The sequence below is a fragment of the Heliconius melpomene genome, chromosome 8 (assembly GCF_056956725.1).
Source record: "Heliconius melpomene rosina isolate 202511_hmr_F chromosome 8, ASM5695672v1, whole genome shotgun sequence".
In the NCBI taxonomy this organism is placed as follows: domain Eukaryota; kingdom Metazoa; phylum Arthropoda; class Insecta; order Lepidoptera; family Nymphalidae; genus Heliconius; species Heliconius melpomene.
In genome coordinates this window covers 333,543-344,855 of record NC_140396.1, presented here as the reverse complement: position 1 = coordinate 344,855, position 11,313 = coordinate 333,543, and the positions used below count along the sequence as shown (strand labels likewise).

The following is an 11,313-nucleotide window of genomic DNA, read 5'->3' as shown; positions in this document are numbered from 1 at the left end:
ACACGCAATGCCTCCAGAATTCGGCGGGTCGTATCCATCGTACTTTGCCAAATTAAAAAAAAAAACATAAATTAACTTATCATTGACTGTTGTATAAAATTTAATAGTGATAAATTAAATGCTTAAAACCAGATGGTGCTACCTATTAGCAGTATTGATATCAACCGGCGCTGGCATGTCACTACTGGTGTCCACCCTGGCGTACTTCGGTGGTTCCCCGCGGCTGACCGCGTGGGAGCAGCGCGGGGCGTACGCGGCGCGGCGACAGGACTTCCCCGCCGTCGCCATTTGCAGCTTTAACTTGATCAGTCGGTTTGCGCTTGAAGAGTACGCTCAACATGTGTGAGTTGGAAAGAACTCCAACTATAATTAAAACTAAAAACTTATACTAGAATTAGTCTGGTTCTGTTTGTGTCTGAGAGGCCAGTAGTGACACAGAGGCACAAGCGTGTGACTGTAAACGCGATAGTGTGTAGGTTCGATTCCCACTCGAGGAAAGAAAATATTTAATACTAGCGACCCTATTGCGGCTTCGCCCGCTTTTACTACTGGATTATTCATATAATGTATGTTTGCAAAGCACTTAAGATAATGTGAAAATTAATTAAACCCTAATGCAACCCGCATTTTCGTAGTTTCAATAAGGATTTTCCAATTGTTTTACACAGCAAGGATTTTTTAGTAGGTACCGTAATTTTAAATCTATGCTACTAATATTTTCAAGTACTTATTAAAATATATTTAAATTACTATTTTTAGATAGTTAAATGACATTAAATAATACATTCAACTCGAATTATCCAATACGTGCAAACGCATCTAAATCTTCGTTGCTATAAAGGCAGGCAGGTTTTTTTTTTTCGAGCTTGTGATTAATGCTGAAGAGGGTATTCTGTCTCTGATGAAAAGCAAGCACTACGTGGCTGCCTGTGACGAAAATTAAATAGAATGCATCGGCCGGGAATTGAACCCGGGCTGCCCGCGTGGCAGGCGAGCATTCTACCACTGAACCACCGATGCGTGTAAGGCAGGCGGGCGCGGCGGACTCGCTTGTATAAGCATAACGTCGCGAGGCGCGTTTCGCAGCAAGGATTTTTTGATATTGTAACAACTTCTAAAGTACTTATTAAAATGAAAAACAGAAAAGACAGTTTTGATCTACATTAAATGGCCAACGTAACTAATATACTTATTTATATGCTGAGAGTAAGGGATAAGTGAAACTTAACTCGATACAGTTAATGTGTGAACGGCGTGATGTGTCAATAATTAAATGCGTTTTTCTCTAAAACTATTCGCAATTTCGAAATAGTTTAAAAAGTAAATTTTATCTTCGTTTAACGTAGAAATTTAATAAATTATTTTAAAGGATAAGGATTAATACCATTATGGAAAAATATCCCTCACAATAAAAAATATATTGAAATTACTATTTTTAGACAGAAATATGATCACTACACGTTATTCTTAAAAGATACCAATATGCCATCGCTGACTTTTTTGTAGATCTTATTAAGAGAAACAATACTCCAGTACATTTTTTTCATGTAGTATTTACCATTAAAGCAGCGCATGCGCCAAAGTGTCTCAGCGGGTAGGACTTTATACACATTTATCGTATTTATGTTCATTTACATAAGAATGTACAAATAATAAACTATATATAAACCTTCCCTGAGAAATACTCGACCTAATGGTGAAAACCGCATCCAAATCCGTTGGGTGGTTTAGAAGAAGAAGAGTTAGAAAGTTCAGACAGACACAAAAAGCGACTTTGTTTTATAAGATTTAGGATATTCATCAAATATTTAATTTCCTCGAGTAGGAAACGCAGCGCCTCTGGAATTCAACAGAAAGTGGGAAGTGGACTGTAAAATAAGATGATTGGTTTCTGCAAGTAGTATCAGTTTTCAAACAATATTACGAAATATTTTACTTTGCTATCATAGTATGGTAAGGCGTCCTTACTTACTTACGTACTTATGTTTTATTCATCATTATTTATAATTTAATCCTTTTATTAGGTGAAAATTTATTTACTTTTATAATAAGTATTATATAATGGTGCTATTTCAGATATTCCTTAGACAGAAACAATACATACAGCTTAGAAGAAATTAGGAAAAACCTGGTCGCATACAGCGCCGTGCACTCGCGACGTCCCGTGCCTTTTGACTTCCACTTTGAGTCCTACTTACAGAAGGTCGCTCACGAGACAAATGTTACAAATATATTGTATAAGGTATGATATCGAACTGCCTTCCGAGTCGGTGGTGGGACTGACATTACTGACATTTTTATGTAATTCAAGAATACGCGTGTGTTAACAATGGGCAATTAAATAAAGAATATTTTGATTATATATTTTTTTACTACGATAAATTTGAATATAAATCAAAAATCAAATCAGCTTCACGCTGTATCCCGCATACAGCAGGCGTGTTGGTTGTACGTCTGTATATCTGTAAGTGTCTTAACAATAGGTTCCCAGGTTTTTTTCTACCTAGCTTAATATCTAAGCTTTTTTAATGTTACTTTTTAATATATTTTCTCTTACAAAGTAAAACAGGCAGTCGTTTTCCAGCTGACCCCCGACTGCGGCCGCCTGCTGGCCCGCTGCAGCTGGGAGGCGCGCCGCGTTGCTTGCGCACGCTTGTTCGCCAAGCGCATCACCAGCGCCGGCTTCTGTTGTGTGTTCAATTCTAGATATCAGTAAGTTTGATTATTATTAATATAAATATTTGTTAAATAATATTTTGCTACTGTTTTCTGTACAGAAAAAGTAAAACTGTGTATAAATTAAACTATTTTAATTGTGTGTATTGTTTTCATCCTACCTTCAATCATTTCGGCTCAACATAAACAACATATATTTCCAGTTCAATAGATAAACACAACCCCGTGTACGGGTCCCGGCTCGCGGGTGAGGACAGCGGGCTTGCGGTCGTGGTACGAGAGCGACCGGATGATATAACTAAGCTGCGGCGACCGATTGACGGGTTTGATGTAAGACAAAAATCTAAATATAAGAGCAAAGTCACGCTTCCCCCGAATAGCGAGGTAGGAAGCTGAAAGAGGAAAACTAGTTTCCTCTTTCTAATTTTAGGGATGATACGGGTTGAGTGGCGCGGTGTTTTGTTTAAGAAAGCGGAGAAATTAAAAAATCTATACAGTTAATATAACAAAATTGTAACTGATCGCTGATAGGACTATTAAATCTGTTATTTGGCATTAATGTTATAGAACCTAAAACAACGATCTTTATTTTTTTTATTAACCGACTTCTGTAAGAAAAGGAGGTTATCAATTCGACTGTATTTTTTTTCTAATATCAGAAACTGCTAAACCAATTTGAATGCACTTTTCACTTTTATATTTTGGTAAAATTATCCTTTAACATTTGGTGTTTGTTTTATTTTAATTGGTTCATAAATAAAAAAGTTATATTAATATAAGGTGTTTTGTTTAGCTAAATTGTTGTGAATAATTATTTTATTGAATTATGTATTTAAAATATGAAACTAATTAAGATTAGTTACTAATTGTGTAGTTCAACTGGGTAAAGTTGCGAATGAAATATAATCATTTTCCAGAGTGAAAATCTGTCCATATCTATCGTGTTTACTATCAGATATTTGTATACGACTGCACTGCGCTACGACAATAAAATGTAGTACCTGTATAATATTTAATTAGGAAGAACATATTACAGATACAATTTTTATGAAGTTTAATTAACGTCATTGTTGGACAATAGAGTGGTGCTCCTTATAGATGTTAGAATTTCAAGGTAGGTACCCGTATCTCGTTATGACTAGGTAGTGAGCAGACTCAGAAGGCTTGGACAGATTCCAAGATTTAAGAAGTTAACCTTTTTTTAACGAAATTTTCACGAATTATTGTTTAATAGGTATACATGTTCGACGGCTGGCAGTACCCAGCAGCGCGCGCGGGCGTCGTCGTGGGCGTGCCGGCGCCGCATAACGCTATGGTGTACGTGCGGTTGAAGCCGCGCGTGCAGGTGGCGGGTCACTCTCTGTGGGGGCATACTGATGATTCGGTGGGGTTAAAAAATAAATTAATTGAAAGGGAATAAACGTAACTTTAAACCGATCCCAGATTTTTTAAGTTAGTAATGCATTTGACTTTTATATTATCTCTTGGTTAAACTCATTGTCATTTATTAGAAAATCGACAGTCAATTTTTACGTCACTCTGACCTCAATAAAACACATCCGTTCCTCAGTTTCCATTGAATTCTCGAGCCATTACGTGTTGAGTGATAGAACTCTACACCACGTTTCACGTCGACACCAGAGCGACATAAATGAAAATATTAAATATTTCATTTCCCTGAGTAGAAAACGAATCGTATCGCTGCGCTACGACGGCCTCCTTTTATTTCTCTTTTACTTTGAAGTAATATTTTCTTCAATCTCTATATTAAGTTATAACACAGCTGGGATGTCGTCTAAACCGCAATAAAGAGAGTCCAGTCACTCCGCCGGCACACCACCCGTGGTCGTGGTGCGTGGGCGCGTGCCGATCGCGCGCGGCCGAAGCGTTGTGCCGGTGCGCCCCGCACTACCTGCCGCCGTTCTACAGCAACTTGAGTGCGCTCTGCTCGTTGCAACATGTCAACTGTATTGCTAAGTATTCTGGTGTGTTTGTGAATGTGTGTGTTTTTTAGCTCTAAGCTTTATGTCGCATGCAGCAGGGTAAGCAGAGGAAACTTTGTATTCGAACATTCCGCTCGCTACTTTCTACATTAATAAATAATAATTCATAATTATATTGACCAACAAAACATTGAAAACTAAATGTTTTGCCAATTTACAAAAACAGAGAGAATAACATACTTTAAATTGATATATATATTTTTCATTTATGAACCGATTCTAATAAAATTAACATTAATTGTTACGCAAAGCTTGGCTAGATCCAATAATGAAAACTAAATTTAAATTGATGAAGCCGTTTCTGAGATTAAAGTTATAAATGTAGAGACAAGCAGACAAACAGATTAACACAAACAGACAAAAATTGAAAAAAACATTCACAGGATCTATTTCGCTAATAAAAAATTTAAAGTAATCGTTTTTCTAATATGTCTTACATGTAGAGACATCGATCAGTTACGATTTAATTATATAAAATACATATTTCATTTCTCTGAGTTGGAATCGAATCCACAACCATTAATGTGGTGAATGACATGAAATTATTAATGTGACGTAATATAGCATACACCTTTCTCGAAAAATGGACTCTCCAATTAAAAATATTTGAAATTCGAATTAGCGATTCTTGACTTCAGCGAGTTCAACCAAACAAACTGTTCTCCTCTATAACATTACTTATTGGTACCGATATCCAACGACATACTGACATGCAGACAAGCTGACGTGGGTGTACCCGGGCGACTCGCCGCACGTGAGCCTGCGCGAGGAGATGGAGAACTCCGTGGAGTGCGAGGACTGCGTAGTTGAATGCGCGCGCGTCGTGTACCGCGCGCAGTCCAGCGTCACTCCGCTCTCTGCGCACAGACGTGACATGTTCTACAATCATTTGTTGTATGTTTTTATTTTTTGTTTGCTGTAGGACCTTTCCAAATGGCAACCTAGTGTTAGGATCTTCTGCTTTCGAGTCTACTTAAATTTAGAAGTAAATGGAAATCATTTGTTCCCTCCAATGGAAATCGAGCTAACAGCCGTCGTGTTTATAGTCACAGGCTGTTCCGCTCCGCTACGATATCGCCAGTCTCTTATTTATATTATTATTTTATCTTTTTTATTACTAAAAAAAATGTATTTTTTTAGTTTGTGATTTGTGTCAGTTTGTTTTTAGAAACAATGTTAAATCAGATTTTGGGTTTTTACATATATGTAGCTAATGTCACATGACTTCTGGTCAATGAAACATTCATTTTCTTTATTTTATTTTTTTTCTTATAAAATTTACATTCATATTACAGTAAGTACATTACAATAGTTTCTAAAATGGACATATAATGTACAAGTTGATTGTAGTCCTGTAGGTTTAATTCCCACAATCAAAACTTTATAACTGTGTACCTAATATAAAACTATATGAAACTTATCAAATATATTTTTGTTTCTCAAATATATTATTCACTTTACTATAATATAACTTCGCTCATGTTTATATTATCGCAGAAAAGGACTAGATTTGACAAACGCAACAGTAGTTCGCTTGTTTTTCACATCAGAGGACCACGAGTTCTTCGTGCTGGAGATTACCTTGCGGGTGTATGCGGTTGTAGGTAAACTATTCCAACATACTGTTTGTTTTATTGATATTTCATGTAAACAGAGACAATTGAATAATGCGCGTTATGAGAAAAAGATGATGTTTAATTTAATTTCGTCTAACTAAGGTGGTGAAGTTATGCTACTTTTAGTTGAATTGCCCAACCACTGAATTATTGATTGTAAACCCACCTTTATAATTTATTTATTATGCCATACCTACACCTGCATTGAAATAACATTAAATAGTCTACACAATTAATTTCTAAATTGCAGCTTTCCTAGGCAGTCAGTGGGTGCTGGTAGTGGGGGTGACCGCGGTCAGCGTGCTGGAGCTGCTGTACCACTGTGTGTGTCGGTGGTCGTACCATTATGTACGGAGACTGCGTATGGAGAGACTTGTGCAGTGATTTAGAGGTGTATCAATTGTTGTTAACTATTACACTATTTTATTTTTTTACGCTGTATCTCGCATGTAGGCTGCAAGTGTTAAGACACTCCGCTACCTACTGGTCGCCGATGAGAACATATGGTTTCCAATAAGAGCGGATTCAAATCTCGCTACGTTCAAATTTATATATGTTTTCTAAACAGTATTTTTCTTTCCTAAGTGAGGAATAACACTTTAAAATTATAAAAAAAAACGAATATCCGTATTGAATTTGGAAAAGTATCTCTGCATTTGAGTGCATTCTTCGAATTCACAAATCCACAATTACTCCTAATTTAACGAATTGTAAAGATTATAAGGTGATCATAGCTACTACTACACTAGCAATGTTCGCTAGGTCGCGATCGAAACAAAGCCAAAAATAAATATTCGCAGATTAAAGTCAAGAACGGCACTTGCCCTTGGCATTAGAAGGCCACTTTATATTATTGTTTGAATAATATTTCAACTAGACGTTCATTCATGGGTCTGGGTATATTATAGGAAATTGTTTTGAACTTTAAATGTTAAAGTATTGATCTTTGACTGTCGTGTCTGAAGAGTGTTTTTTATTATTTATTGTTATGGGTAAAAGAAAAAAAAAAATTTTTTAAATAAAATATAATAATATTTTAAAATATTTGAAAAGTGAAATTTTTAAAAATAGATCAAAGCAGTGCGTGGGATTTGGGATCCAGGTGTAGGCTTAAGGAACCACTTTAGATGTTCATACTCACCTAGATTGTTCAGGGCTCTATCCTCACAAGTTAAATAATACTGTAAGCTTGTTTGAATAATATATGAAGAATCACAAATATATGAGTATGGAAACTATGTTATAATTTGCACTTTATAAGTAAGTGAGTTTTTGAAGTACCAAAGCTATATAAGACAAAAATTCTCTACAATTCCTAAAATATATTTAATTTACACACAAAATATTTCAAGTAGGTACTTACTTTAAAATAACGGAAACATTATTCAAATTTGTTTATTTCTTGCTTCATAGTAAATTCTAGAAGCAAGACTAGCTTAGAGTTCTAGATGACCCTGCTATCATTTGACCGTGCTTCGTTGCTCAACACTCATTCAAATATTTGCAATTACGTAACTACGATAGCTGCGTTATGAATATTTACCTACAATTGAGGTAGTTTATTTTAATTGCACTCGAATTAAGCTCTTGACCGTGACTTTATCTTTAGTACTGCGTTACGTATCGACTATCGAGGCGAATTTACACTATTTGAAGATTACACTATTGTTCGACCTGTAAGTTGTAGCTTATATATAAAATAAAAGAAACTGAATTTGATCCTTTTATAATAATTATATTATCACTAGCGACCCTTTTGCGGCTTCGCCCGCTTTTACTACTGGATTATTCATATAATGTATGTTTGCAAAGCACTTAAGATAATGTGAAAAGTAATTAAACCCTAATGCAACCCGCATTTTCGTAGTTTCAATAAGGATTTTTCAATTGTTTTACATAGTAAGAATTTTTTAGTAGGTACCGTAATTTTAAATCTGTGCTACTAATCTTTTCAATTACTTATTAAAATGTATTTAAATGACTATTTTTAGATAGTTAAATGACTATTTTTAAACAGAAGAAATTATAAACAAATACCTACCTACTAATAACTACTACAAAAAATATGAAACCAAAAATATCGCGCTGAAATAATACATTCAACTCCAATTATCCAATACGTGCAAACGCATCTAAATCTTCGTTGCTATAGAGACAGGCGGGTTTTTTTTTTCGAGCTTGTGGTTAATGCTAAAGAGGGTATTCTGTCCCTGATGATAAGCAAGCACTACGTGGCTGCCTGTGAGGAAAATTAAATAGAAAGCATCGGCCGGGAATCGAACCCGGGCCGCCCGCGTGGCAGTCCAGCATTCTACCACTGAACCACCGATGCGTGAAAGGCAGGCGGGCGTGGCGGACGCACTTGTATAAGTCAAACAAAACGTCGCGGGATGCATGGCGAGTGGCGAGCCGTTTCGCAGCAAGGATTTTTTGATATTGTAACAACTTCTAAAGTACTTATTAAAATGAAAAACAGTAAAAGACAGTTTTGATCTACATTAAATGGCCAACGTAATTTATATACTTATTTATATGAGAGTAAGGGATAAGTAAAACTTGAGTCGATGCAGCTGAAGTGTCAACGGCGTGATGTGTCAACAATTAAATGCGTTTTTCCCTAAAACTATTCGCAATTTCGAAATTGTGTAAAAAGCAAATTTTATCTTCGTTTAACGTAGAAAATTAATAAAGTATTTTAAAGGATAAGGATTAATACCATTATGGAAAAATATCCCTCACAATAAAAAATATATTGAAATTATTATTTTTAGACAGAAAAATGATCACTACACGTTATTCTTAAAAGATACGAATATGCTCTCGCGTACTTTTTTGTAGATCTTATTAAGAGGAACAATACTCCAGTACATTTTTTTCATATAGTACTTACCATTAGAGCAGCGCATGCGCGAAAGTGTCTCAACGGGTAGGACTTTATACACATTTATCGTATTTATGTTAATTTACATAAGAATGTACAAATAATAAACTATATATAAACCTTCTACGAAAAATACTCGACCTAATGGTGAAAACCGCATCAAAATCCGTTGGGTGGTTTAGAAGAAGAAGAGTTAGAAACAACAGACAGACACGAAAAGCGACTTTGTTTTATAAGATATAGGATGAATCTTGGCAGTTACGTGACTATATAATAAAATGATATCGAGGTGGTCTGATGATGGAGCCAGAACTTAATTTATATATAAGTGCGAATTTAAGTTACTTACCTATTAAGTTATAGGTTGGGCAAATTATTTTGTACCTACTACCTATCGTAAAATGTAAAGTCCATTTTTTTCGTCCGTTCATTTAAATCAATCAAAAAACTACATACCGAATTGAAACTCTTATTTTTACAGTAGTCTCAATTTTATTACATTAAAACAAAAGTCGCGTACAATCTATTAATAAAAAAAAAATATCTTTATATAAAGATCCCATGTATAAATAAAGATAATTTAGTTTCCCCTAAATTATTGCCTACGTAAAGAATAAAAAAAAATACCTTTGAATCCGTAGTACAAATAAACTTAATATTGTAAATATTTTTTTTAAAACTGATTTCCGTAATAAATAAATATTATTTTATATAGCATTGACAGCATCGTTGGGTATTTCGGACACGGTAGCCACAGTAGTTGTAGAGCCCCCGGAGCTTGGGCCGATGATCGCAGGTATTACCTGCAAAAATTATATTAGTGATTGTGAATTCAAAACATATTAGTATAAACGCGATAGGTTGTGAGTTCGATTCTCCTCCGAGGAAATAACATATTATTTTAAATATTTTTATTTCCGCTCTGGTAAGGAGGCAAAGCGCGGCGTTGAGTTCCACACACAATTTGCCTTTATATTTCGGCTGAAATTGGGGAACGAAAAGGTCTTAATGCGCTGCCTACCATGCTACAACGTAAAGTTAGTATTAAAACACTTCTCATTCCGTTAAGTTTTCGGTATATAGCGTGCTGAGTGGAACTTACAACCTAAGCCTAATAACTACCCTGTCAGAGGGACAAAACCTACCCTATCCCAATACCTGCTGTCCGAACATGACGAGCACTTCCGCAATGCGTCGTATAGTCTCTATATCCTGGGGGGTAGGTAGCGGCAGGCGAGGGTCCTGCCTAGTATCCTGGAGGCGGGCGCCGTGCGAGGACAGGTGAGAGCTGATCTCCGCTGCTAGGGGCGGGTGTTCGTTTTGAAATACTGAAATCTGTGGAAATGTTGATTTGGAATTTTAAATTAAAGCCTTTAACTAGAGCCCATCATGGCGCAGAACCACAAAGGGAGAGAATTCGGTGGAAAGTGGAGAACGAAAGTGTCTTAATTAGAACCTGCGAGCCCTGATGCGCAAGATATAGCTTGAAGCTAAAAAAATAATATTTATAATAGATTTTATAGCGAGATAAACTTACAGGCATAGGCCATGTCTCAATTATAAGAGGTAGTATAAAGACGACCAACTGTAGAGGCTTGGAGCACATTTTCAAAATAACTGAAGGATGAAGAATGTCATATCCATTCCATAATGACAATAATGACGATAACGATGTAATGTGTGCATCGTTATCTTATTAAAGGAAATATTTATGTACATAAATATATGTCTGTTTGTTTTTTTTATGTTGATCCCGCGCATAGCAGGGAGGGCAAGCTGTCTGGCTGTCTTTCCCCGCAATTTTTTAGACATCACGTGTTGAGTGATCAATTCAAACACAATAGTGCTCTTTGTCCTGTTATCAGAGTGAGGAAATGAATAAATAAGCTAATACTTACGAGTGCAAATCGAACTCGCAGCCCTCGCGCTTTTTAATATGAAAAAAATAATAATAATTTACTACAAAAATTGTCTCAGATACAGGTGTCTTTACAGTATTAACTCCCTTCTATTTTTGCTCGTACTTCCAACACCATTCAATGTAGGTAAACAGTTTATATTTCTTTTTTATTTTTAGACACTGTGTAGGTACCTGTATCAGATTGTGAGGATTTCTTTCGTTTCTGTAGGATTTCTT

The 11,313-nt window shown here is 35.7% G+C and overlaps 2 protein-coding genes across 2 annotated transcripts; one reads left to right on the top strand and one right to left on the bottom strand.

Moving 5' to 3' along the window:
* Positions 1 to 7,937, top strand: LOC146536587 (sodium channel protein Nach-like). Its single transcript, XM_085189627.1, has 9 exons — positions 1 to 342; positions 2,077 to 2,242; positions 2,585 to 2,712; positions 2,880 to 3,006; positions 3,911 to 4,060; positions 4,460 to 4,661; positions 5,396 to 5,573; positions 6,177 to 6,283; positions 6,546 to 7,937. Exons 1-9 carry the CDS (start codon positions 119 to 121, stop codon positions 6,677 to 6,679), a joined length of 1,416 nt encoding a protein of 471 aa, XP_085045753.1. The 5' UTR covers positions 1 to 118; the 3' UTR covers positions 6,680 to 7,937.
* A 1,935-nt stretch (positions 7,938 to 9,872) lies between these two features.
* LOC146536586 (uncharacterized) lies at positions 9,873 to 10,842 on the bottom strand. The gene is made up of 3 exons (XM_085189347.1): positions 10,714 to 10,842; positions 10,335 to 10,511; positions 9,873 to 9,979 (listed from the first exon to the last, which is right to left on the bottom strand). The coding sequence occupies exons 1-3, from the start codon at positions 10,780 to 10,782 to the stop codon at positions 9,884 to 9,886; spliced, it is 342 nt and encodes a 113-aa protein (XP_085045473.1). The 5' UTR covers positions 10,783 to 10,842; the 3' UTR covers positions 9,873 to 9,883.
* Between the last annotated feature and the right edge of the window lie 471 nt (positions 10,843 to 11,313).

What these genes read in the sequence shown, in the direction of transcription:
- LOC146536587 (XM_085189627.1), top strand. Translation starts at nt 119, where the DNA reads ATGCTTAAAACCAGATGGTGCTACCTATTAGCAGTATTGATATCAACC. An exon ending in GACCGATTGACGGGTTTGAT is followed by an intron (nt 3,007 to 3,910) that starts GTAAGACAAAAA and finishes ATTGTTTAATAG; the next exon opens with GTATACATGTTCGACGGCTG. An exon ending in GGGGGCATACTGATGATTCG is followed by an intron (nt 4,061 to 4,459) that starts GTGGGGTTAAAA and finishes GTTATAACACAG; the next exon opens with CTGGGATGTCGTCTAAACCG.
- LOC146536586 (XM_085189347.1), bottom strand. Translation starts at nt 10,782, where the DNA reads ATGTGCTCCAAGCCTCTACAGTTGGTCGTCTTTATACTACCTCTTATA. An exon ending in TTGAGACATGGCCTATGCCT is followed by an intron (nt 10,512 to 10,713) that starts GTAAGTTTATCT and finishes ACATTTCCACAG; the next exon opens with ATTTCAGTATTTCAAAACGA. An exon ending in TCGTCATGTTCGGACAGCAG is followed by an intron (nt 9,980 to 10,334) that starts GTATTGGGATAG and finishes TAATTTTTGCAG; the next exon opens with GTAATACCTGCGATCATCGG.